Genomic DNA, 26,739 nt, shown 5'->3' on the forward strand with positions numbered 1-26,739 from the left:
TGGTGATCAATCTGGAGCCAGGCTGATAAGGGGAACACCAAATGGGATCCAGAAGTTATGTTTGAAGGAACCACCAGTGAGGAGGAGGACAAATTATTTGTTGCTGTTAGTGTAACTTGTAGCAAGGCACCCTGAAGTATGGGTGGAAAGGCTGGATACAAATAGCAATCCCTCCTTCTTTGTGGGCTTGGCGTTTGTGGATTCCACCATCTGCAGATGCCTTCCTGCACCTAAGAGGGCCTCCAGGACGTGACGAGAAGCAAGTTGTGGTTCAAATCCATGACTTCTGTTCATGTCCAGGAAATGTTCTGAGGCGTGGGGAGACCCACAGCCCACTCCATGGGCCTCCCTATTCCTCAAAACACCTCCCAGACATAAAGTCACAGATGTGAACTAGATGTTGCTTCCGATTGCATACTGGAGGCCTTCCGAGGAGGCTGGGAGGCCCATGAGGGCTGGCGTGACCTCCAGGTAAGTCATTGCAGGACCATAACCCTGCCCCCACTGAGACTTCAGCATCTGCTGAGCCTGCTATGGGGGGGGGGGTTCCTAAATGAAACCCCTATGGATAACAAGCGGCCACTGTACTTCAAACAAAACAACCAACTAAACAAAGTGCTTTCTTGGGGAAGAAGATGACCTACCTCAAATGTGCTAAGCACATGCTGGCAGACACCCAAGAGCTCCTCCAGCCCCTTCTGGAATGTCTCAACTGCTGGGAGGCCTCCTGTGATGAATGAGAGAAGCATCTGGAGTGAGACAGGATTGAAAAGGTCCCAATGTTTGTGTTTCTCAGGTTCTCTACACGCTCAGGTCAGCTGGGATCAAGGGCTACCTGGGAAACAGCTGCCTGTGGATCAGACTCAAAAGTGATGTCCCTCCTATCATCCTGCACCGTTTTGGCCTTCAACCATCACTATTAAGGCTCTTCTGCAAAAACCACCTTTGCCCCAGGAATGATGGAAGGTCACAGGATCCCACAAACCATACTGGCAGTAGCGTAGCTAGGGGGGTGCAGAGGGGGAAGCAGGTGCACCAGGCTACAGGGTGGGTGGGGGCTACAGGGTGGCTGAGGGGGCAACAACTTGCACGCAACAGCACCTGTGCGCAACAATTGGGCTGCTGCCTGCAGCCCTGCCAGTGCCAGGCACTCCGGAGGGAGGAGGGGCAACAGTCACGGAGAGGGGCAAAACTGCAAGTTGCCCCTCCCTGCAGCCGAGATGGAAGGCAGGTAGGTTCTGGCAGGCACGAGGAGCTGGCCCTCTCCCCCTCCCACAGCTGAGATGCTGGCGACGGGCACAGACCTCCTCAGAGTCTTCCTTTCATGCACCTGCCAACCCTCATTCCCTCCGTGATTTCCTCCACCTGTCCTGCTCAACATGCTGCCCCCTGAAGCCTGATTTGGCTTAAATAGCAAGAGGGAAGCAGAGCAGAGCATGTCAGTGCTTGTTTGTGTTTAGAGAGGGAGGAAGAAGTGTGTTGGTGAGGGGGGGGCTGTTGGATGTTGATCAGGACACTGTGTGTGTGTGTGTGTGTGTGTGTGTGTGTGTGTGAGTGAGAGAGAGAGAGAGTGTGAGAGAGAGATGGAGCCCCCATAGGCAGGCATATCCCCCAGAGACCCTTGTGGAGCCCAGCCTGGACTGAGGACAGAATTTTTTTTGCAGCAGGCAGCGACTTGGTTAGCTACGCCACTGCATACTGGGACGTAGAGAACCACTTAAAGGCAGGCATTGCAGAGGCAGTGCAGTTCACCAGCAACCACAGACAGCATCCTGCATTTAGTGAGTCATGAGCAACTCTGTAGTCATGACTAACTAAATTTAGGAGACAGCACAATGCCTATCATGGACCGAAGTCCACCTCTACTGGCTTTCCAGAAAATAGGTGCACGCTTCACCTTTGGTCTGAATCCGGAAGTTGATTTTGCTTTCAGAAGGATGGGTGATGCTGTACCCACAGAACTCCACTTCAGGGCTGTAGGGGAACAAAGAGAAGATTACCAGCTGGAGTAGGGGTGACAAAATAAGGCCCGCAGGCCAGGTAAAGCTGCCATAAGCAATTTTTCAGCCCTCCCCTTATAACTGGGCTCTCCCAGCATGATAACTGGGCTCTCTCAATCCCGAAATTATGACCAAGATTTGCACATTTTCTCTTCTGTCATTTGCAGCTAATGAGTTTCTGTGTGAGAACAAAGTCATCGACTTAATGATCTCACTGCCTGCTTAATGATGTCACCGCCAGTCCTCAGCAGGCCCCATGAGTGCTGTTAGGCCCACCATATGAAACAAGTTTTACACCCCTGAGCTAGAGGGGCACAGATACTGTCAGCAGTGTGTATTCCCCAGAGCTTGGGAGCTGGGAGGGCAGTCAATAAACACATTGCCAATGAGAGTGGTGACAAGCAGTCTGCCCTCAAATGAGGATTTTGGTGTAGCAAACGTGGATCCTTCAACCCGTATCAATGATGTACCACTGCCAGGCACTAATAGCAGACAAAGGCTTAGTCCAGATACCATACCAAACCCTGTCTAAGGAAGCCCTTTCTATGGTTTTGTGTGATGCATCATGGAGTGAAACAGAAACCATGGCTTGAACTGGATTTGCAAACCATGGTTTGATAACATATTTCTCTCTTATTATGCGGTCATTAGTTTTAGCATCTACCAGAGGCACAACCAAAAAGGCTCTCTGATGCCATCCCTGCATTGGACTTCCCCCATCACCTCTTGCTGCACCCTGTTTTGGAACAAATTCTTGCAGCTCCAACTACAAATTGGTACAACAACCAGATTAGGCAACCTGTGTTCTGATCTCACAGCAGTCATGCCCTCAGTGAGATAACAGGGACCTCACTTACTCTTTCATGATCATGTACCGAAGGGAGTTGCCAAGGGTGTGGTCTTCGTTGTGGAGTACAAAAGTGACACAGCTTTTATCTGACCCCTCTGCACGTACCTGCCAGGGGAAAAAGAAAGATCAAGAGCATAAGTTTAATTTCTGCACACACTTATTTCTAATATACAAGAACAGCCTTAGAAAAGTGGTTACCAAACTTGTGAGTTCTGCTGCAACCCATCTTGTTCTCCGCAGCGGGTTGCAAATTCATGGTCAATGCCTCACCTGCAAAACATTTTGGGGAGCTCCCAGAGGCAATATTTGGGTTGTACTGGGCCCGTGACGCACCCCACTGGGGGAGGAAAGATGGCAACTTCTATGAAAGAGCAGCAACTCCGCTCCCTCCCACTGCCTCCCCCACCAGGCGACCCCCTTTTTCCTAGGGGAGAGGAAAGAAGCTCCACCAGTTGAACTAGCCAAAGAGAGCCATCAAGGTTGCCAACTTATCTCCCCCAGTAGAGCTCCTGTGCATTTACCAGCCACAGGCATAGGAGCCTCACTGGGGAGGAAAGATGGCATCCTCCATGCTCCCTCCCTCCCACTGCCCCCCATTCCCGCAAGGCGACCCCCTTTTTCCTAGGGGCAGGAAAAAAAAGCTCTACTGGTTGAACTAGCCACAGAGAGCCATCAAGGTTGCCAACTTATCTCCCCCAGCCTACTGGGGGAGGACAGGTGGCAACCTCCATGCAACAGCCTGTGCCTTTTGCAGCCAAAGGCACAGGAGCCCCACTGGGGAAGACAGGTAGCAACCCCCATGCTCCCTCCTCACCATCTGCAGCACGCGCGTCTTCCTCTCTCCTTCCTCCTCTCCCATCTTCAGAGTGCTTGTCCCCCTTGCAAGCGCGGAGACTTCTGGGAGTCGTAGTAAGCGAATACAGAACAGCCATTCCCATCAGCCCCTGCGGTGGCTCCCTCCTCCGTCCCCGCCCCCTTTCCAGCAAAAAAGGACGCGGCAGCGAGTGGGTTAACAGAACACGCGGCCGGGTGAGGGGGCGGGGCCTCGCTTTTCGCCTCAGCCAATCAGATGCTCCTGATGCTCACCCGCCCCCAACTTCCGGCCGAGGACTACAACGCGCCCGTACGTGGGACTCTGCTTCCCGGAGGCCTTTGCGGCCGTCCGCGGAAGTTCACGTGCTGTTTGCTCGCCTGCTCCCTGCCCTGCGACTGCGGTGACGCCGTCTGGGGGGAAGGAGGGCTGGGGCTCGGGGCGGGCTGCCAGCCAGCCAGCCAGGTAAGTGCCCCGGGGGGGCCTGGGCTTTTCTCCCCCCCCACCGTTATCCCCCCCATGTAAGGCCTACCAGCCACGGTTCCCTGAGGTAGGAGCGCTTCCAACCCCCTGGCACTGGGATAGGCCTGCCCATGTTGCTATGGAGACAGGCTAGGCCCCTCCCAGCTGTTGCTATGGTGACCGACTCAGGCCCACCTGGCCCCTCCCAGCTGTTGCTATGGTGACAGACCCACCTGGCCCCTCCCTTAAGGTGTGTGGGAGCCTAGCCCCTCCCACCCCCTTTGCTGCTCCCCTTGGAGGGTCCAACTGACTCTCTGCAGAGCCAGCCCCTGGTGCTTGGCAGTAGAAGGCAGGTCCCCTGCCCCAAGGAGCCTACAGTCTACACCAGTGCTTCCCAAACTCTTTAGCACTGGGACCCACTTTTTGGAATCTGTTGGGACCCACTGGAAGTGATGTCATCGGCCCGGAGGTGATGTCATGACCATAAGTGATGTCATCAACTTAGGTCCCATCACGCAGTGTGCTGTTATTTTGCATAGCTCGGAAGTCAAACATTCCAGCTCGGAAGTCAGAGCAGGATTTTATCCTTCTCCCACTGCTCAGCCCTTCCCCCTTGCCAGCCTCCCATCTTCCCACATATTCAGGGCAAAGCACCAGGCCTCTCTCCCACCAGGAGCCCACCCTGCTCAGCAGTTCTGCACCCTGTATTTTCAGCTCTGTGTTTTCAACAGCAGCTGAGGTAGCTGCTATGTGACTCACGAGAAAGTGGCTCATGACTTACTGAGCAGGTCCCAATCCACAGTTTGAGGCACGTTGGTCTAGACTGCAGCAGCAGGGTGGGGTTAAGACTGGGGTTGTAGTTCAGTGGAAGAACCTCAGGCTTTGCGATTCAGGTGACCCCTGGTTCAGTTTCTCCAACATCTCTAAGCTAAAAAGAAAAGTTGTCAGGACTGGGAGACATCCCGGTCTGAGATCGGGGGGAGGGGGGGCTGCCACCACCACCAGTCATAGTATACATAAGAACAGCCCCACTGGATCAGGCCATAGGCCCATCTAGTCCAGCTTCCTGGATCTCACAGCGGTCCACCAAATGCCCCAGGGAGCACACCAGATAACAAGAGACCTCATCCTGGTGCCCTCCCTTGCATCTGGCATTCTGACATAACCCATTTCTAAAATCAGGAGGTTGCGCATACACATCATGGCTTGTACCCCGTAATGGATTTTTCCTCCAGAAACTTGTCCAATCCCCTTTTAAAGGCATCTAGGCTAGACGCCAGCACCACATCCTGTGGCAAGGAGTTCCACAGACTGACCACACGCTGAGTAAAGAAATATTTTCTTTTGTCTGTCCTAACCCGCCCAACACTCAATTTTAGTGGATGTCCCCTGGTTCTGGTATAATGCGAGAGTGTAAAGAGCATCTCCCTATCCACTCTGTCCATCCCCTGCATAATTTTGTATGTCTCAATCATGTCCCCCCTCAGGCGTCTCTTTTCTAGGCTGAAGAGGCCCAAACGCTGTAGCCTTTCCTCATAAGGAAGGTGCCCCAGCCCCGTAATCATCTTAGTCGCTCTCTTTTGCACCTTTTCCATTTCCACTATGTCTTTTTTGAGATGCGGCGACCAGAACTGGACACAATACTCCAGGTGTGGCCTTACCATAGATTTGTACAACGGCATTATAATACTAGCCGTTTTGTTCTCAATACCCTTCCTAATGATCCCAAGCATACAATTGGCCTTCTTCACTGCTGCCGCACATTGGGTCGACACTTTCATTGACCTGTCCACCACCACCCCAAGATCTCTCTCCTGTTCTGTCACAGACAGCTCAGAACCCATCAGCCTATATCTAAAGTTTTGATTTTTTGCCCCAATGTGCATGACTTTACACTTACTGACATTGAAGCGCATCTGCCATTTTGCTGCCCATTCTGCCAGTCTGGAGAGATCCTTCTGGAGCTCCTCACAATCACTTCTGGTCTTCACCCCTCGGAAAAGTTTGGTGTCGTCTGCAAACGTAGCCACTTCACTGCTCAACCCTGTCTCCAGGTCATTTATGAAGAGGTTGAAAAGCACCGGTCCCAGGACAGATCCTTGGGGCACACCGCTTTTCACCTCTCTCCATTGTGAAAATTGCAGCCTGCAGTCCCAGGCTTGAGTGGACCTGACATCTGGCTTGCTAAAGGGTAGGTTTATGTGTTCACTTCTGCTTGAGATGAAAGTGGGAGTAAACTGAGGGGGGGGATATATGTTGTGTTTGAATGTTGATGTTGAAACAGACCTGGGAAGTCCATCCCCTTGCTCAGTGCAGGCAACTGCTACAGCATCCTTAGTAGGTGGCTGTCCAGCCTCCGCTTGAAAACCTTCACTGAGAAAGACCCCAGTACAAGGCAGCCTGTTCCAGTGCTGAACAGCTCTTAGGAAATCCTTCCTCAACTGTAGCCTGAATCTTCTTCCTTGTTTTTTCAACCCATGGGTTCTAGCCCAGTCCTCAGGAGCCACAGAGAGCAAGTCCCCCCATTCTTCTCTGTGACTCAGATAATGAAAGACGGCTTTCATTTCTCTTCTCCAGGCTGAATATTTCAAGCTCTCTTAACTGCTTCTCATATGACTTGGTTTGTAGACCTCTCACCATCTTTGTGACCCTCTCTCTGCACCTGTCCTAGCTCATCATTGTCCACAAAATGGGGTTCCCAAAACTGGATGTGGCATACCTTCCGGGGTCTGATTAGTGCAGAATAGAGTAGAACTATAACTTACAATATGGACCTTATGCTTTTGCTAACACAAGCACAATACTGCATTGGCTTTTTTTTTTTTTTTCAGCTGCATCACACAGCTGGGTCATGTTCTGCTTGTGATTTGCTAAGACACCTGCATTCCATGCCAGGTCTCCCTCATCTTGTATCTCTGATTTATTTTGTACATCCATGCATGCAGGATTGTATGTTTGTTTCTGCTGAACTTCACCTTGTTTGTGTGGACCCAACAAGTCTTTCAAGGTCATTTTGAATCCTGATTTGGTCTTCTAAGATGTTAGCTGTGCTCCCTTCCTCCCCTCAACAGGGTTCTCTTCCTCTACGGCAGGGGTCTCCAAACCCTGGCCCAGGGGCCAGATGCGGCCCGCAGCCAGCCTCTTTCCGGCCCGCAGCCAACCTCTTGTCTCCTGAAAGTCTCTGGCCCACTCAGCTGAACATGACCTGAACTGTGCTCTGATTGTGTCTGGAGGGTGTTCTGAGGACTAGAGAGGTTGAATGAATGAGCCCATTCACTCATTTATTCACTTATCTAAGTTTCATCTCTTATTTATTTATTTAAATTTTATATTTAAACTTTTTTTCTGGCCCTCCACACCATGCGGCCCTCTGGCCAAAAAGTTTGGAAACCCCTGCTCTGCAGTGATGTTGAGCACTTGTTGTTCAACCAGCTTTGAACAGTAGAACCATCTAGCCTATGTTATACCATTTTATCCACAAGGATATTATGGGAGACTTTGTTGAAAGAATATTTTGGAAGATGTTTTGCTAGGTACACTATGTACAGAGCATTCCCATGATCATCCAAGACTAGTCATTCATCAGGAAGAAGATGAGTTTAGTCTGGGACAACTTGTTCTTTCTAGCCGCCCTGGGTCCCTTTTAGGGAGAAGGGCAGGATACAAATAAAGCTATTTATTATTATTATTATTATTATTATTATTATTATTATTATTATTATTATTGCTGGCACCAAGGAATCTTTCCATTATTTTCAAAGTTCTTACAGACTTTACTTACTAATGCTTACTAATTACTAATACGTACTAATTTGTTCCAGAATCTTTTGAGGTATGGATGTCAAGCTGTCCTCTCTGTAGTTTCCTGGGTCCTCCTTTTCTCCCTATTTTAAAAGACCCATTCAATTCATTCACTAACTTGTTTCAAGGCAAATGCACAGAGAAACTCCTTGTCATTGCCTCTATGTAACTATGTATATGAGTTAGAGAGCTGTGTTGAAGGTTTCACAGTACAGGTGAGTTCTGAAGAGGGATTTGAAAGAAGTAAGAGAAAGGGCACTTGGGAGGCAGTTCCTTATAGAAAAAATTTCTCCTACTGGTAGTTGTGGATAGTTTTTGTTACCCATCATAAAACTATGAAAACTGCCCTGCCCTGCCCTGCCGGAAATGTTGGCCTCACTTAAGTGTGATGCATGTCTATCTTCTTGGGTCAGTTTCATCTGAGCAGCTAATCCAGCTACAGTCTGTAAAGGAGCTGCAAATGTGAGTTTAAGGCAAGAGATACAGCAATGGAGGAACTGACAAGGGGTTTCTCTGTGCTTTTGCCTAGTTGTAGTATGAATCCATAGTCTTTCGAGACTGAAGGTTGCCAACTACCTTAGTATGAATCCATTCTGTGTAGGTCTTAAGGCTTCCACATACCCTGGATGCGTGATGGAAGGCGAATACTGTTTCTCATTGCTAGTGGTGATGTAGATATTAGCGAATAGGGGCTTGTGACTCATGTACAGTTGTGTGTCCAATAGTGCATTGGCTCACAAATGACCCTGCCATGCTGGGGGAAAAGTAGCATTTTCTCAGCATGAATATGTTGTGGTTTGTTTTGGAAACTGAATTACTGTAAAACAGAAGCACTTCTTTGGGATAGTATATTTAGAGTCCATGCAAGACAAACAGTGACTGCTGCTTTGTTGAACTGATCATGATTACCAGGAAAGGCTCTTAAACCTGAATGTGGAAATTGGATAAAACAAGCAACATAGACTAGACAAGGAGAAAAAATGAACTGTTGTGGGGAGAGCGCAAGAAAGATCTTTCTAGCCTGGTCATGTTGAGCAATATGTTTTCCTTTAGTAACTTGGGGAAGATGGGAGAGAAAGCAGATGGCAGTTAATGTGGTGTCTTTTTGTGGGCCTTTGCTATGAAGCTTTGCTTCTTACACAACCAGGGCTTAAGGACCTGAGTGCTGAAACTTGGTCTTGATGCAAAACTTGCATTTTGAAACATGCGTGAAGCATTAATAAAGGAGAGGGTTCCATTTAGCAAGTGTGACTTTTGCACATCATGTCAGCAAAGGATGAAGACAGACATATATAATATTAGAAAAACAGTTAAAGTGGTTTACTAGTGCATTTGCTGTTTTGGCTTGGGACAACCTCTACAAACATGGCAGGGTTTCTACCAAGTTTCCGACTTAACAAGAGAAAACTGTGTTATGGCTAAAACCAGCTGCTATTGGCTAATATCTATAACATTACCAAACACATTTCATTCCTAACCCCTCCCCAGCAGGAGAAGCCTTTATGTCCCTTTTGTAAGGTGAAGGATGTATATACAGGTACTTGTTTAAACAATAAAAACTAATTGCTGCCTGAATTATGAAGGGAGAGGCAGAATGGAACTTGTCTGTCTCAGCAGTCATGTGGTGTGAATCCATTTGTACCACCATTTGTAAAGCTGGGTTCTCACTGTGGGTGAATGTGAATGTGATTGCTCAAAAATGCATCCGTCTTGAAGAAACACCTTGAAACAGGATGTTCTCTTGCTTTTGGAAACTGTGTGTAAGAGAATCCATTTAACTGTCAGTTCAACTCCCACCAATGTGCAAATAATTGAGAAGGAACTGTACCCTGATTGCTCCATTCTGATCTGCAGGGATGTGCGAGTTCAGGACACAGTAACTCCTCTCTTTGAGAGCGGCTGGAACGACCCACTTAGGAATAAGCAAATAGAAACTACTGAGAGTAGCTACAGGGACATGTGCAGTGTTTCTTTTCTCTTTATTTCCCGTCTCCTGCTCCCAGTTAAGGGACCGTTGTCTCCTGAAAACACCTCTCTGGGTAGCGCTGAACTGATCCACCTCAGTTTGGCTGGAATGATTTCTGTAACCAGGAAGATAACTTGCCCTGAACCTTTGAAAAGGAAGCAAGTTGGACATCTAGTGAGATTCCCACTTTTTGTTTTTAAAAAGTCTAATTTTAAAAGCAAGTAGCCCCAATAGGAGACAGTAAAAGGGGGTTGATTGGCCACAGAATGGTGTTTTTTTTTTTTTTTTCTAACCAGCTATGAGCTTTTTGCATAAATAGGTTATAAATAGTTTCTTCCGTGAGTGGCTCGCTCTTGAGTTTTGCTTGCTGTGCCAGATAAGTCAGCCCTGCAAGTGCCTCATGCGGAGGTCAGGTGATGAATTGGATTAGTTCATGTGACTCCTTCCTGCCCCAGAGATGGCTTTTTTTTGTTTCCATCACTGGAAGAGATTGTGCCATTGGACATAATTTCACTTTCTTTGCTGTGGGTAGCCAATTGATATATAAGTGATGGTTGGTTGCCAGCTTTTAATTCTTTTGTTGTCTGCTATGGTGCTAGAGATACGTGAGTACATGAAAGTGGCATTGAAGTTCTAGGCCTGTAGAGTCAATGGACTGTGAATTACAGCTACGGGCAGCAGTTGCTTGATCGGGCTTACGAGGAAGGCTGGTGGTGGTTCAGCAAATGTGAGTTTGAACACAGACATGCAGATAGCCTAGTGTCTTTCTGCCTAGATAATGTGTATGATGTATTTGCCATCTGGCTCAAATTCCCAGCAAACGATGCCACATGGGTGTAGTAAAGGAGTAAGGCAGCAGGCTTTGCACTTTTAAGGCTTGTCAGCTTCCCTGTTGGCCATGTCAAATTGTCAGCTTGGATGACCAGCCTGGGGTAGCACTGTTGGTCTACCATTTCACCATGGGGAACTGCCTTATACAAGTCAGACCATTGACCAATTTAGTCCAGTACTGACTGGCAGCAGCAGCGCCTCAGAGAGGGTCTTCTCCAACACTCTCTGAAGCCAGAGAGTGATCCCAGGGCCCTCTGTGTGCAAAGCACATTTTCTACCAGAGCCACCGAGTTGCAGTCACGCTTGAACCTATGAACCGTTATCTGAACCCAGACAGAGATGTCCCAAGCGGTTGTAAACTGTCACAATTGATGCTGTACTTATAGTCTTGCAGGACCGAGGCTTCATGCCGTTTTCCTCCTTGGCTCCAGTTACTTGGCTGTAAAGATTCAACTTGTTGTCACTCGTGGAACGTGTTAGGCTTGCTTTTATACACTACAACAACCAAATTCAGGCTGCTCTAAGCTGTCCCGTGTACTGCTTAACCATACAATAAGCTGTTAGCTTCTGTCTGCCCATGTGCTTTTTCTGTGGTTTTTTGATTTGTGCCACAGTTGTTAGACTGGGCTTGGAAGGTTGCTTTCTGTCTGCGCTGTGTAAGGCTAAAACACCACTGAGCTCCTTGTGCAGTGGGTGCTGAAAGTTGTCTGGTCCAGCAGGCAAATGGCACACTGTGCTTCAACTATCTGCAAAGTACATTGTTTAGAGCAAGGTTGGTAACCTTCTTCTGCATAGGGGCCGGACATAGGGTCCGTCAATAGTAAGAATGCATGTACGTTTGATATGCCTGCACAGACCTCCTAGTTAGACCATAGAATTAAGAAAAAAAAGTGATGGCATGGCACAGAAAGATGCTTGTCTGGACAGAGAATGTTGCTCAAAGGAAGCTTTTGCACTTGGTGGTCTTACACTGTAAGCCTTAGAGAGATAGAATTACATCCTTAAATTCTTTTTTAGGATCACTGCAGACCAGGTGGGTACATCTTTTTAGAACTACAGGCCAAATTATTTTGGATGATGGGCTGGTTCCGGCCTACGGGTCATAGGTTGCTGGCCCCTGGTTTAGAGTCTACACTCTAAACTGTGCCTCTGAGTGTGCATACCTGGTGTGAACCAAGAGTCCATGGGCTGTGGCTACTACACCAAGGTTTAGTTTGATGGCACTGGCTGGGGAAGGGGTCCTAGAATCGTGACATAGGCAATTTCTGGAACAGTTTCTTCCTGGAACTTGGCAGGGCTGCACCCATCAGTGTTGAGCTACGTAGACCAATGGTTACTCTAACTTGATAGAAAGCTATGTTGGGAGTTGCTTTGGGATGGCAGGTCAAGGAGTTGAAGTGGGAGGAAAGATATGTCCTCCTTGTCTCCTTACAATCCCCACAGGTGGCTTCTGCTCCTCTATTGGTCCCTGACTCTACCTTCTTGGTGTGCGCAAAGCTGCCAGAAGATTCACCTCTGTATGGTAGCATCTTCATGAAGAACAGAACCTCCCCACGGCCACAGAAACATTAAACAAGTTTCCTAAAAGAGCAGGAGAAGATACATGAGAAGAGTCTGCCAACTGTGGCTATCCTGTAAAGTAGGGGTGCCCAAACCCCAGCCCTGGGGCCACTTGCAGCCCTCAAGGCCTCTCAATGCGGCCCTCAGGGAGCCCCTAGTCTCCAATGAGCCTCTGGCCTTCCAGACATTTGTTGGAGCCCACACTGGCTCACGCAACTGCTCTCAGCGTGAGAGTGACTATTTGACCTCTCACATGAGCTGTGGGATCAGGGCTCCCTCCACTGCTTGTTGTTTCACATCTGTGATGCAGTAGCGGCAGCAAAGGAAAGGCCAGCCTTGCTTTGTGCAAGGCCTTTTATAGACCTTAAGCTATTGCAAGACCTTCATTCATTCATATAAGTTTGTCTTTAATATATTCATTTATGTAAACTTCTGTAAATTTATTCAAATTTTAAATGTAAATAATTTCATTTTTTCCCCGGGCCCCCGACACAGTGTCAGAGAGCTGATGTGGCCCTCCTGCCAAAAACTTTGGACACCCCTGCTGTAAAGTGATATGTCAGCCATTCCTGGATTACAGGAGCTGCGGTTAGGAAGCAAGTCCTTTGCTGACCCTCGTCTTGGCCACCATGTAGGCTAACAGTGCTGAATTGGATAGGTTCTGCGGAGCCTCTCCTTCGTGTGTGCAGTTCCTGACACCAGCTCTGTAGCAGTGCCTGGGTTGTCGCAGTCCCTCTTCACCCACCCTGTCTCTGAGCAGCTCTGCGTTCATTCGGCTCCCCCATTCCACATAACCTTCAAGAGCTGTTAATCAGATACGTGCAGTTGGGAGGTTCTTTTGGAGTGAATCCAAGTGGTATGCCTATAGTTGAGGAGAAGGGAGAGGGGGAAAACTGGTTGTGTGCTAGTGTTTTGATGTTGCTAATTTAAAGTGTGGATTTCTGTGCATGACAGTCATATGGGCTGTGCATCAAAAGAACTACCTGCTATGCTGCTTCCCCCTTGCCTAAGTAGTCAGTTTTGGGGCAACAGCTGAAATCTGGTTCCTTAGCTTTGTCCTGATGGACTAATAGTTTCATTCTGTGTCTGTCTTTGCAGCCAGCCTGCAGCCATGGCTATCCTGTTCGCAGTTGTCGCCAGGGGTTCTACCATCCTGGCCAAACATGCTTGGTGCGGGGGTAATTTCCTGGAGGTGACGGAACAGATCCTGGCCAAGATACCCTCCGAGAACAACAAACTCACCTATTCACATGGAAAGTGAGTACCGCTCAGTGGAAGAGGGAATTGGAAGGATGGGGAGGAACAGACCTGCTGCAGATGATGAAACACTGCATCACAACCTTGGAGTTGGGTCTTGAAGGGAGTGTGTGTTGCAGAGTACACAGTTCATGTAATGTTCTTTGCTGATATGCAGCTGACCAAGACCTGCTGTCTGTCCCCATCCACTTCGTGCTCTCTATCTGAAGCAGTCATCAGGTCAGGTCTGCCTGCATCATGAGAGAGATTGAGGAGAAATGGGAGGGAGAACATTTAATTATGGAAGCAGGTGGATGGAATAAGACAAGTCATGGCCTTCCCTGGAACACTGTGTTTAACTCTACCCCCAGAATCCACTCTGTTCGTATTTGTAGGCTGTCCTCTCTAATCCTCAAGGTGAGAAACTTCTAAGTAAAGAGGATGCACAACTGGTGCTGTCATTCTGCAGTGGGTTAGAGCTTGTGCTTCTGAGATCAACCCACACAACCAGGGGAATGCATATCATCTCCCCACCCCACCCCCCACCCCGGTCTCATGCAAAACGTTAATTGGCTGTTATTGCTCTGTTGGAGTCCCTGGGAGCAGCCTCACGGGCTCCTGGTTTGCAAATTCCCAGTTTACTAATTGGGACCCAATGAATAACCTGGCTGCACAAAATGGATGTGGATCAGTGAATAGATGGGAGATGAATGGGAGCCCCACTAGGTTTGAAACTTTGCTGGAGAGAGTGAAAATGGCTTGTAATTGGCTTCTCTGTATAGTTTTGTGGGAAATGGACTAGGAACAAACCAATACACTGGCTTAGTGCTTCCACTTTACAGAGGTTCTGCACTGTGCAGTGGGAGGGCCTGGCTTCATTTTTTGGATGAAGGCTTTAGTTGACCTGCTTTGTAGTTACGAAAGCAATTTGCTGACTGGCCTTTTTAGAGGACCTCTGGAACTAATGGGAGAGCTGGCTGCTGAGAGAAGGAGTCCCTGACCTGACTGGCACTTTGGGAATGGATGCTGGAAACATTATTTAATGGGTGGCGCAGTAGGGATGCTGCTGTGTCTTAGAAGGTCCACCTTGGTCCTCTAAAAATGATGTCCCTGGTCTCTTGTTTTTTCCCCAGTTACTTGTTCCACTACATTTGCCAGGACCGGATTATATACCTCTGCATCACTGATGATGTAAGTCTGTGGGACTGAAACTGTGGGACATGCTTTTGTGAATGTGTGTGCCATTTCTGCAAATCAACATTGGGGCCCAAGTCCAAGGGCAGAGTCGCTGTGCATTTCAGGCCCTGAATTTGTGGTTAAATGTGTTTCCTCTTGTGAGCTTTTAACAGTTGTTGACTCATTTAGCCTCTTCCTATAATCTTTCATCTTAGAGATTATCGTGGGCTTCTGAATTTACTTGCTTGCTTTGTAAAATACCTTATTCAGCCCAGTGGAGTCCAGTGTGGGTAAACATGATTATGGCTGTCTAGTCTTTTAAGTACTTGCAGGATCAAGGTGACCTCCTTCCACAGACTGTGCCTCTTTTGGAGGGCAGAATCTGGGCTGCTGCAACTTTCTGACCGCCTAGCCACCCCCACTTCTCTGTCTCAATCTCACCAGAAGTGCCCACTATGGCAGGCTAGAATGTCTTGAGTAGCTAGAACAGTGTTTCTCAAAGTTTGCTCCAGGGATCTCCAGGGCTTCCTGAGACCCCCTCCAGGGGTTCCACAAGCACACCAGATGTGGCCACCATCTGCACCACTGCGCACTTGCACAGGGCTCCCCAAGCCTCCCTGCAAGTGCCATCAGGGCTGCCTTAGACTCTTTTTAGAAGTGTAAAGGGCTCCAGAGACTGAAATGTTTGAGAACCGCTGGTCTAGAATAATTTACAAGGGCTGCTTGGCATACTGTGAAATGCCACCAATGGTATTTGTAGCACTGGTTGGAAAAGCCCCGTTCTAGAAGGGGAGGAAACTGGCACTGGGCAGGATCTGACTCCTGGAAGCATTGCTGGCACTTCGAGGGCTCATGAAGTCAACACTTTCCACAGAGGTAAGGTGTTAGGTCACCACCAGCAACAGTTCCCCTCCCCCAACACACATACTCCCCCCCCCCCCAAGAAAAACACTCCTTGAAGGTTCATAAGTGGGGAAGTAACATTTGTTTTCAGGCTTGTGAAATGGGTAAAGTACTGAGAGAATATCTGCTTGCTTTGCATTCTATCGCTGTCTATAGAAGTTGCTGTAACCCAGCTCATAGGTATTGCCTTGTGCTGGGTATTTGTTCTCGTACCTCTCCTTTTTAATGTGTTTAAATGGTTCATAGTCCTGCAGAATATCACATGGGGGGGGTGGTGGTAATGGGGCTTCCTGCTTAGCAGCCCTGCTGGCTTGGGAGCTTACTCCAACAGCTCATTAATTGGATGTGCTCCCCAACTGAGTTAGAGAAGCACCAGTTGACAGCCAAGTTACTAGAAACAGAAACCATGCTTTATTGTACCTCACCAAAAGCCCAGCATCCTGTTGGCAACAGTTGGCCAACCACATGGCTCTGGGCACCCTCAAGTATGCTCTCTCACGGGTCTGTCATTCATTGAGACTCCTTGGCAAGGGATTTAGGATGGACAAGAGGAGCTACAGTACTACACATGGCTTGTAATTAGTCTGTGGAATTTGTTGCCACAAGATGTGGTGGTGGGCCCTTATTTTGGATGGCTTAAAGGGGACATGGGCAAAGTCAAGGGGCAGGTCATAAGAACATAAGAACAGCCCCACTGGATCAGGCCATAGGCCCATCTAGTCCAGCTTCCTGTATCTCACAGCGGCCCACCAAATGCCCCAGGGAGCACACCAGATAACAAGAAGACCTGCAAGGCTTCCTGGGAATTGTAGTTAAGAACATAAGAACAGCCCCACTGGATCAGGCCACAGGCCCATCTAGTCCAGCTTCCTGTATCTCACAGCAGCCCACCAAATGCCCCAGGGAGCACACCACATAACAAGAGACCTCATCCTGGTGCCCTCCCTTGCATCTGGCCTTCTGACATAACCCATTTCTCAAATCAGGAGGTTGCATATACACATCATAGCTTGTAACCCATAATGGATTTTTCCTCCAGAAACTTGTCCAATCCCCTTTTAAAGACATCCAGGCCAGATGCCGTCAGGTCTGGCAATGACTACTTGTCATGGTGGCTTTATGCTATTTTCAGGTAAAGCAGCTACATGTCTCGGAATACCAGTTGCAGGGGAACAATGATGGGAGGCTTTTTCCTGCTTCTGGGCCTTCCAGAAGCAAATTGTGGGCCACTGTGGAAACAGAATGAGGGACTAGAAGGGCCATCGGTTTGCTTCAGCAGGGCTTTTCTTAAAAGTTTTAGTGGGAAAAGAAGGCAATGGTCTTTCCCTGTTGTCTGTTCACAGCTTCTGATTTTCTAATACAGACGTCTCTTAATGCAGAGATTCCATTTAGTTATCGAGTTTCATTGTTGTTGACAGATTGGTCTATTGTGCATGTGTTGGTCTGAGGGTTTGGTTCTTCCTTCCAGGACTTCGAGCGTTCCAGAGCTTTTACATTCCTGAATGAGATCAAGAAGAGATTTCAGACCACCTATGGCTCTCGCGCACAGACAGCCCTGCCATACGCTATGAACAGTGAATTCTCCAGTGTTTTGGCTGCACAACTGGTAAAGTTCAGTGATGGATACTGCATGTAACTCTAGGCTCATTTCACACCATCCAGGCTACTTCCTACCCATAGATCAGGGCTTTACTAGGTTCCTGATAATTGTTAGGGTTTTTTCTGGATAACTTTTTTTCCTGATAACTGTTAGGCTTTTTTTCAGACAAAACTGGAGGTACAAACTTTGCATCCCAAAAGTTTTACATTTTAGTTTGTGTTTATTAGCTGCCTTCAGAGGAACCCTGGGTGGGTTCAGACAAAATCATGGTTTGAGCTAACTGTACTTAAGTACTCATAATAAGGTTTGAGCTTCTGGATTAACATCAAACCATGGTTGTGAACTGCTTTAGTTTCCCATCTGCTTCAGACAACTTCACAGGGTTATTTCCGTTTCCATGATGCAGCACAGACAGAGCAATGGCTCTAAACTGTGGTTTGCCCATAGTCTGTAAATTCAGACTTCATTTGAAACTATAATGAGTGCAAATTGTGCTTTGTAACTTAAGTTTTAAACTGTAGTTTATTGACTCCAGCCAAACCACTGTTGGTGGGCAGGCTTAACAAATTATTGTTTCTCAGTATGTTTGAACCCAACACAGGCCTGGCCCAAGCTTACCCCAGCAATAGCTGAGATGACCAGGTGCTATAATAGCGTGGTGAGACAACAATCTCCACTAGTCTTCCGTGTCTCAGTGGTCGGCTGGTTGTGATCCAGGTACTGTCACTGTCTCTGCATTTGGAAAGAGGCAGTAACTCATACAGAGAGTAAATAGGGAAAGCGCTTTGTATGGTGGCACTCTTGGCTTCCTGAAGTCTTGAGATTTTTCTTGTGACACATCTTGTGAGCCGGATGATAAGCAGAAACTTCTGGAAAGGGAAATGACTCCTCTGCGCTGCAAGTGATTTTATAATGGGGGGGAAGATAGTAGAGGTGGAAGATACTGTTTTGAAGGCTGGAGAAACTGAAAGGAGATTGGGACAAAGTCCTACCTAACTCCCTAGATTGATGGGGAGTGGTTAGCTTGTAAAGAGCTCTTCAGACTTCTTAGATTGTGCTACTGAGACTGACGTCATCCCTTGCCCTTATCTGGTTTTAAGCACGACCCAGGCATTTATTCCTTTTCTCCCTTCCTTCCTTGCAGAAACACCACTCTGAGAATAAGGGCCCCGACCATGTGGCAGAGACACAGGCCCAGGTAGACGAACTCAAAGGCATCATGGTCCGCAATATAGGTACGGCGGCGTCCATTATCAAAGGTGTAATGAACATCCACAGGCTTCTGCGTGTGTCATGAACGACACGAGTTTGCTAAGGGATCGGTTTAGCCCTTTCCTGAAACAGCACTTATGAGGTTTCATCTGGACCTTGCACTGTTGTGGGTAGTATCAATGTAGGAAAGAGAAGTGGCGCTCTGTATCAGCTGCCTGCTGTCATGTGTCTGTTCTGGCAACTCTTTGTGTTGCATTGTCGGGCAAAGTTGGATGCAACAAAGTACACGCCATTTGTTCTACTTTAATTGCACCTTCATCCTCGACTAGCAGGGAGAGAGCACAACCACTATATTGCCAGCATCTCCTGGAGTGGAGGGAGGTATCTTTGTCTGGGTCCTACTTCCCACTTGTTCTAAAAAGCAGGGCCAAGCAACTAAACCATCTTTCCCACAATTCCATGAGAGACGGCCACTTCCAGTTCAGTTCCTGCCTTGGTCCAGGACTCAGTGCGTGTTTTTTTTTTTCTTCACAGAAAGACCTTGGTTTCAAATACTTTTTTCTTTTTCTTTTTTCTCTCCCTTTTAATTTGTTTTAGCTAATCAGGGCAGGAGGGAAGCCAGAGAACTAACAAAAAAGAGAGAGTGAACACAAATTCATGGTCAAGCACCTGCCCTTGAGGTCTAGTTACACAAAAACCTGAGCCAGAGGTTGAGAATACAGTGCCTGTAGTCTGGGAACAAGCTGCTTTGAGGGCAAGCTGCTTTTCCACTGGGATTCTCACTGCTGCCCTCTCTCCATCCCAGATCTGGTAGCCCAAAGGGGAGAAAAGCTGGAATTGCTGATAGACAAGACTGAAAACCTTGTGGATTCGGTAAGTTCTGACAATGGGACAGGGAGACAGCCAGCAGAATTCACCAGGCTGGGGGTGTGTGTGATAGGAACACACTGTTGTTCAGGCAGGACTGAAAGGGAAGAGGTTTCTGTTCTTGTGGGCACATCCTGCTGCCTCTTCATCCTGGCTGGATTGGAAAGAGCAAGCTGGGACACTTGGAGGGCTGGGCAAACTAGGAAATGCCCTTCTTTTGACTAGTCATTCTTCAGAACACTGGGTACAAGTGTTTGGGTTACACAGAACACTTCTTCTGACCTAGTTGTTCAGAGGAACAAAATAACTTAGAGAATCATAGGTGGTTGTGCTGAGTTTGTTTAGCAGATGGTCAGCAGATAAGACAGTGGTATTCAAACTGGGGCCTGAGGGTCCTGGTCCTTTTCCCCTTAAGGGGTGGGGGCAGCCAAGAGGCAGGGAGGAGGCAGTGGCACGATCCCCAGGATCACACTGCTCAGGGGGGCTGTAGGGGGCTTGGTGCACTGCTCAGGGGGGCTGTAGGGGGCTTGGAGCACCCAGGGCTCCCTGGGTCAGGGAAAGTGACAGCAGAGCAATCATGCCCCGCTCCGCTAAACCAGAAGCAGTGCACAATCGCCCTACTTCCCCTTTTGACCGGGCTGCAGGAACTGGGGTGCACCCTCCAGTCCCTGCAGTGGCCATCGCTGCAGGGAGCTGTATGCAAGCGCCCGCAGGGCTCCTCAGGTCAGGGAAAGTGAGAGTGGGGCGATCGTGCACCTCTTCCGGGTTAGCGGAGCAGGGTACAATTGCTCCGCTGTCACCTTCCCTGACCTGGGGAGCCCTGCCGAAGGGGGCTTGGGCAAGTGCACCAAGCCCCTACAGTCCCCCTGAGCGGCGTGATCCTGGGAATCGTGCTGCTGCCTCCCCCTGCCCCCGCAAAGACTTACTGTGGGATTCAAACTCTCTGCAACATTTCAAACTCTTTGAAAACCGGAGACATAGGAGATGGAGAGGGAAAGGCAGAACCCCAACAGTCTGCAGTTGGACTTTAGAGACTTGGTTGCAGATTTGAATCAGCCTCTGTAATAAAGCAGAAACTTCATAGCTTTGAAAACGCCTCTCTTTGGGTGCTTCAGCGAGAGATCAGTAGCGAGTGGTGCTTACCTCAGTGAATGTTCTGAAGAGGGTAAGCAGGATGGAGATTGTCAGGTTTTGTAGCTAGGCTTTGCTGAGTTAGTCGATAGCCCTTCACAGATCAGAACATAAGAACAGCCCCACTGGATCAGGCCACAGGCCCATCTAGTCCAGCTTCCTGTATCTCACAGCGGTCCACCAAATGCCCCAGGGAGCACACCTGATAGCAAGAGACCTGCAAGGCATTCTGGGAATTGTAGTTAAGAACATAAGAACAGCCCCACTGGATCAGGCCACAGGCCCAACTAGTCCAGCTTCCTGGATCTCACAGCGGCCCACCAAATGCCCCAGGGAGCACACCAGATAACGAGACCTCATCCTGGTGCCCTCCCCTGCATCTGGCATTCTGACATAACCCATTTCTAAAATCAGGAGGTTCCGCATACACATCATGGCTTGTACCCCATAATGGATTTTTCCTCCAGAAACTTGTCCAATCCCTTTTTAAAGGCGTCTAGGCTAGACGCCAGCACCACATCCTGTGGCAAGGAGTTCCACAGACCGACCACACGCTGAGTAAAGAAATATTTTCTTCTGTCTGTCCTAACCCGCCCAACACGCAATTTTAGTGGATGTCCCCTGGTTCTGGTATGATGTGAGAGTGTAAAGAGCATCTCCCTATCCACTCTGTCCATTCCCTGCATAATTTTGTATGTCTCAATCATGTCCCCCCTCAGGTGTCTCTTTTCTAGGCTGAAGTGGCCCAAACGCCGTAGCCTTTCCTCATAAGGAAGGTGCCCCAGCCCCGTAATCATCTTAGTCGCTCTCTTTTGCACCTTTTCCATTTCCACTATGTCTTTTTTGAGATGCGGCGACCAGAACTGGACACAATACTCCAGGTGTGGCCTTACCATAGATTTGTACAACGGCATTATAATATTAGCCATTTTGTTCTCAATACCCTTCCTAATGATCCCAAGCATAGAATTGGCCTTCTTCACTGCCGCTGCACATTGGGTCGACACTTTCATCGACCTGTCCACCACCCACCCCAAGATCTCTCTCCTGATCTGTCACAGACAGCTCAGAACCCATCAGCCTATATCTAAAGTTTTGATTTTTTGCCCCAATGTGCATGACTTTACACTTACTGACATTGAAGCGCATCTGCCATTTTGCTGCCCGTTCTGCCAGTCTGGAGAGATCCTTCTGGAGCTCCTCACAATCACTTCTGGTCTTCACCACTCGGAAAAGTTTGGTGTTGTCTGCAAACTTAGCCACTTCACTGCTCAACCCTGTCTCCAGGTCATTTATGAAGAGGCTGAAAAGCACCGGTCCCAGGACAGATCCTTGGGGCACACCGCTTTTCACCTCTCTCCATTGTGAAAATTGCCCATTGACACCCACTCTCTGCTTCCTGGCCTCCAACCAGTTCTCAATCCACGAGAGGACCTGTCCTCTAATTCCCTGACTGTAGAGTTTTTTCAGTAGCCTTTGGTGAGGGACCGTGTCAAATGCCTTCTGAAAGTCCAGATATATAATGTCCACGAGTTCTCCCGCATCCACATGCCTGTTGACCTTTTCAAAGAAAAGGTTCAAAGATCAACTGTGGAATGAGGAATAGGTGTTCTTTTGAATCAAGCTGTCTTGAATTCTGGAACTGAGCACCTCTAGAGCAAGTCTACTATCTCCCAGCAGAGGGCAGTAAAGTGCCTCTTCTCATCTCAGCCTGCCACTGTTCTCTATCCAGTGTGTGTCTCCTGGTGTTGAGCTGCTTTGCCTCCTTTTCTATGTGAAAAGTAGGTGTCAAGGCTGCTGCATTGTACATGGGATGTTCAGCATTGAGTATATGCAGAGTATTATCCAAGAGAGCTGCAAACAATTCTTTCTGTAGGAATTTATAGAGGACTGATAGGCTCAAGTTAAGCTTCACCATATCTGACTGCTAGAAGCCTGCAAGCTGGCTCAAATAAACAGTAACTCAGAGTCTTGATCTCAAGGTTTGAAGGCTTTTACTGGGTGTGGGTGCTCCCCCCCCCCTTGTAGAGCATTGGGACAGCTTTCTGGCCAATTGGATGATTTGCTGTGTCCCCATTCTTATTTTTTTTTACGTTGATGAGGCAATGTGGCATTCCCCCCCCCCCCCAGGCTTGTTTTCCGAAGTGCACAAGCAGTTGATATTTCTTGGAATGCAAAACACACAGGTCACAGTCCAAGGGAGTAAGTCCCATTGAACTCAGTGAAATTTACTCACAAACCTGGATAGGATTGAGCTCGTGTTACTAACCTCTCGCTGAAACTCCCAAAGAGAGAAATTTGACATCCCTTTTGGTGGGTCCTGACAGATTGGTGCTATGTATATTTTTAATTTGGGGAAGGTTAGCCAAAACTGCCTACTTTTGTACAGGGGAATGGAGGGATTTTGGGGGCATTGTCAACGGTTCACTTGCATGTACTGGAACCATGCAAATGAAGTTTAGTGCCAGTCACTGAATCTGATCTCCAAATAATTCACACCAGTGGGCGAGTGCAGTTTTACTGTACTGGAAGGAAGACTGATGAGGGGCATGGTCTTCAGCCACAGGCAAAAACATCAGTTGCTCTCTCTCTCTCCTGTGCTCTTCTCCATAGTCTGTCACTTTCAAAACCACCAGCCGGAACCTGGCAAGAGCCATGTGCATGAAGAACCTCAAGCTCACCATCATTATCGCCATAGTATCAATTGTAAGTTGCTCAGCACCAGACCTGGTTGGGGAGTGGGTGGGGACCTTTACACTCGTGCAAAAAGAAACAACCCCTTGGTTGGTCTGTGAAAGAAGGTGACCCAGCCAGGGGTTGGAGGGTCTGTGCAAGTCCTTCCTGTTTTCCCATTTGTTAATGCCTTCCTTCCTCAGTCCTTTATAGACCTTTCTGCAAGAATGTGGCAGCTAGAAGAAGAAAAAAAAAGCTATAGCCTTGGAACTCTGGGGGCTTCTGATATCCTCGGGTTCCTGGTTCTGTACAAGTGAAGCTGGCTTCTGCTGTGTCATGTCCTTGCTCCCTCTAGCCCAGTCTGTCCCAACAGGTAGCAGCTCTCCACCATTTCATGTGTGGAGGGAGGTTGTTTCTCAGTCTGCCATTGAGCCACAGCCCCTTCCACACTGGTGTCCTCCGAACTCCTGGCTCAGCAGTGTGGCCTGCCCTGTGGTGCTGATACTCCATTGCAGCTGCCTCGTGGCCACAGGTGGTACCCATTGTGCATGGCACCCCTTACCACATTCTCTAAGCGGATGAAATCAGGGGCCCCTCCCCCACACCAGCACAAGGGAAACCTGAGTTAATTGTAGGTTAGAGAGTCACAACTACGAACATGAGGTACCAAAACTTTCTATTTATCACAGGCTGAGGGGATTCTGGCAGATGTGGCTAAGTGTCTTCTCCACACAGGTCATAATCTACATCATTGTGTCAGCTGCCTGCGGGGGACTTTCGTGGCCAAATTGCGTACGGAAGTAGCCATCGGAGCAAGCTGACCAAGTGTGAGAGCACACGTGAGCAAGAACCTGTGTGAAGGAACAGCCCTCATGAGACAAACTGACCTCCTTGCTCTTCATCCTTCCAGGACACTTGAGTCTTTTTTGCCTTTTTGCCTTGGGACCCCAAACCACAGCTTCTGGGTGGGAAGCGTCACTTTCTTTTGAACCTACTTGAAGGGAGTTCTGTTTGGTCTCGACTGCAGAGCTTCCCAAGGGGAAAGGAAGGCCGTTGGCATTGGGAGGGTCTAAGCGTATTTGTGTCCATGCTTTGCACTTTACTGTTCTGAAGCCCTGCTGGAAAGAAAGAACTGAAGCGTTCCTTGTTCATTGTTTTTGCCCTTGGGAAGAAGGTAAAGGGGAGGACCACCAAAGCTGATGGCTTCCTGTACCCTGGCCTGAGTAGATGTGGAGACTGGCTCCCTCCCACTATTGCTTTCCCAGTGGTGCCTTTCCTAAGTTTTTTGTGTGTTTTTTTTAATTTTGAGCAGGCTGTGACTTTTGTCCTTCAGGAGCTGCCCCTGGGGGAGGGGGAGTGGCTCTGGGCTATGTAATTGGGATGACTGGTGAGTGTGTAACAGTTATTGTATCTTGCTCTTTGTCATTGTGTGTCTTTTGGATAGCCCTTCTGTCCTGCCTGGTTTGGAATGTTCTTTCTGTCAGAGAGCCCGGGGGGGGGGGGGGAGAGAGAGAAGCAGCCTTAGGCCCAGTATTGCTTACCTGTTGTTAAGTGGTAGGAGATTATTAGGGCACAGCTAGGAAGGAAAGAATTCTAGACTGAAGGTTGCCAACCAACCATGGGGCAGGGAAGTATTAAACCTTATTTTAAATGTTAGGCAACTTCTATGCAGGGGCTTTTAATGGTTAAAATCCTGCATGTATCATCCGTATACCAGCTGCTGATGGATAGTGTAGAGGTGGTGAGCATTTGTGTGGACCAGTGATGCCTGGGGGTGAGGGTGGGCCTGTACAATACCAATTGGTTTTTAGATATGGGACTTTGCTACTGAAGTATTGAGTGGTAAAAGATAAGCTAGATAGTCAGGACTACTTGCACAGAAGCTGCTGCCAAGACTGCAAATGTATAGAGCTTCCCCATTCTTACATGCTTGATACTTTTGTCTTCAGTTTATGCTGTGGACAGCACAGTAAACTATGAGATATGTGAATTCTACCATAACCTGTTGACCACCAAGTGCAACTTTCTGGGAAGTCACACAACACTTATTTCCCTCATGTCACAAAGAGCTGCTGTCACCTGGGTGCATCTCTGCTCTACCATCCTTGTGAAGCCTGGCAGCCTGGCACCTGGGTCATCTCTGCTCTACCATCCTTGTGAGGCACTTGGCAGCCTGTTGGGCCCACAACTGGTCAGAGTCACCTTCCTGCACCCCCCCCCCCCAGCAGGCTGTTCCTAATATCTAGCCAGGTAAGCATTGCAACTCTGATACACAGAGGCTTGGGCTTCTTGTGATTGCACTTGGTTGCCAACCTCTGAAACAAGACTTGTCTGAAGGGCTCTCTTGCTTTCCCCTTTCCCCACCTTTCCAGGCACAAGTCAACGTTTAATTGTGCATGTTCTAGGAATTCGTTAGTAACCGTTTTCTACTTTGATTGCATTTATGTAAACTTAAACTGCTTCTTCCTGTTTTAAAAAAAATGCATTATTGCAAAATAAAGTCAATCTGTTTGAATAAATGAATTGATAGTTGATGAGCCTTCCTGTAAGAGTAGCAGGAAGAAAGAAAGCCACTTACTAAAGGCCCTCCTGATGTAACATCTACTATCCAAGACAAGCAAAAGTAACCATGGGCCACTGCAGTTTTTTAGTAGTGGTGAAGTACTGTAATATTTAAGGGGCAGAAGAATATGTGGACTTAAGTGAAAACCACCTCTTCTAAGCATGGAGCATAAAATCTGAATTGAGCACCATTGTGCCTGTTTCCATTTAGACCCTGAGGTACCAAACATTTAAGCCATTTTTTAAATGTCCTTCAACTTCCAGAATATGGTTTCCCTTAACTTGGATATTGTTACATGAATCACCTAGGTGCCAGCCAACCTGTTAATGGCTCTGGATCAGTCACTCTTTACACTTGCTGATTTTAGATCCTTGTCTGTTTCCTTCCAAGCTCATTTAATTTAAGCTCTTAAGTTTCAGTGGTGACATCAGCTGTACCACACTCCCATAATTGTAAGCATTGAGTAGTTTAAAGTGAATATTCTGCCATAAGCCAGACAGCTACTTACTTAAACTAGCATATAAAGACCAGTAATAAGCAGCTATACTTGCTAATTAGATGTGTAGTAGATGGTGAAGGGTCAAAGGGGAACTTTACCAGCCCTTATTCCAGACAGGGAGGGAATTCAGTGTCAACTTGCTATGAGCTGTCATTAAGTATCTATGTGACACTAGTGACGTAAGCATGACTTGCTCACACTATTCTTCATAAGCTCATATTTTGCTTTACCCCTTACCCTGGGAGTCAGCCACTGAACCAACATTTGCTTTTTACCAATTCATTTTTAAAATGTTATCTTCCAAATGCATGTGTGTTAAGCATGCATGCATACTATAAAAGTGTGTATGTAGAGCAGTAGTTCTCAAACTGGCCCAGGAGCTGCAGAAATTTCTCTTGAAGCCAGCATTCTCAGAAGAAAAAATGGAGAAACACAGATAGCACAGCATTCTCTCTTCCTTGTCTTGCTGGTGCTACCTGAGCCCAGCTGGGGCTTTGGCTCCTGTTATTTTAGTTTCACTTTTTTGGTGTGGTGGTTGGCAATGGTAAATTACAGGAAAGTGGAGGGAAGGAGGAGAGAGACCAACCTCCTCCAGGAT

General features: G+C 48.0%; 2 protein-coding genes across 3 annotated transcripts in view; one reads left to right on the forward strand and one right to left on the reverse strand.

The window, feature by feature from the left end:
• LOC136663205 (DNA-directed RNA polymerases I and III subunit RPAC2-like) overlaps nt 1-3,781 on the reverse strand; it is a 13,586-nt gene extending 9,805 nt beyond the window's left edge. Inside the window, exons 1-4 of the mRNA XM_066640190.1 lie at nt 3,665-3,781; nt 2,858-2,955; nt 1,898-1,974; nt 645-727 (exon numbers count right to left, since the gene is read on the reverse strand). Coding sequence (XP_066496287.1) covers nt 645-727; nt 1,898-1,974; nt 2,858-2,955; nt 3,665-3,709 — 303 coding nt within the window. The 5' untranslated portion in view covers nt 3,710-3,781. The remainder of the gene's footprint in view (nt 1-644; nt 728-1,897; nt 1,975-2,857; nt 2,956-3,664) is intronic.
• Nucleotides 3,782-4,021: 240 nt separating this feature from the next.
• On the forward strand, nt 4,022-25,185 carry VAMP7 (vesicle associated membrane protein 7). 2 transcript variants are annotated; one of them, XM_066640000.1, is made up of 8 exons: nt 4,022-4,126; nt 13,384-13,538; nt 14,651-14,708; nt 17,065-17,202; nt 18,341-18,431; nt 19,214-19,281; nt 23,020-23,112; nt 23,815-25,185. In XM_066640000.1, the coding sequence occupies exons 2-8, from the start codon at nt 13,393-13,395 to the stop codon at nt 23,881-23,883; spliced, it is 663 nt and encodes a 220-aa protein (XP_066496097.1). In that variant the 5' UTR covers nt 4,022-4,126; nt 13,384-13,392; the 3' UTR covers nt 23,884-25,185. The 2 variants fall into 2 exon arrangements, with proteins under 2 accessions (XP_066496097.1, XP_066496098.1); XM_066640001.1 differs by lacking the exon at nt 4,022-4,126 and adding an exon at nt 10,359-10,617 and having other exon boundaries at nt 13,380-13,538.
• Nucleotides 25,186-26,739: the final 1,554 nt, after the last annotated feature.

The sequence above is a fragment of the Tiliqua scincoides genome, chromosome 12 (assembly GCF_035046505.1).
Source record: "Tiliqua scincoides isolate rTilSci1 chromosome 12, rTilSci1.hap2, whole genome shotgun sequence".
Classification (NCBI taxonomy): Eukaryota; Metazoa; Chordata; class Lepidosauria; order Squamata; family Scincidae; genus Tiliqua; species Tiliqua scincoides.

Coding starts and splice junctions, on each gene's coding strand:
- VAMP7 (XM_066640000.1), top strand. CDS start 13,393: ATGGCTATCCTGTTCGCAGTTGTCGCCAGGGGTTCTACCATCCTGGCC. Junction 13,539..14,650: donor CTCACCTATTCACATGGAAA/GTGAGTACCGCT, acceptor TTTTTTCCCCAG/TTACTTGTTCCACTACATTT. Junction 19,282..23,019: donor CTGAAAACCTTGTGGATTCG/GTAAGTTCTGAC, acceptor TCTTCTCCATAG/TCTGTCACTTTCAAAACCAC.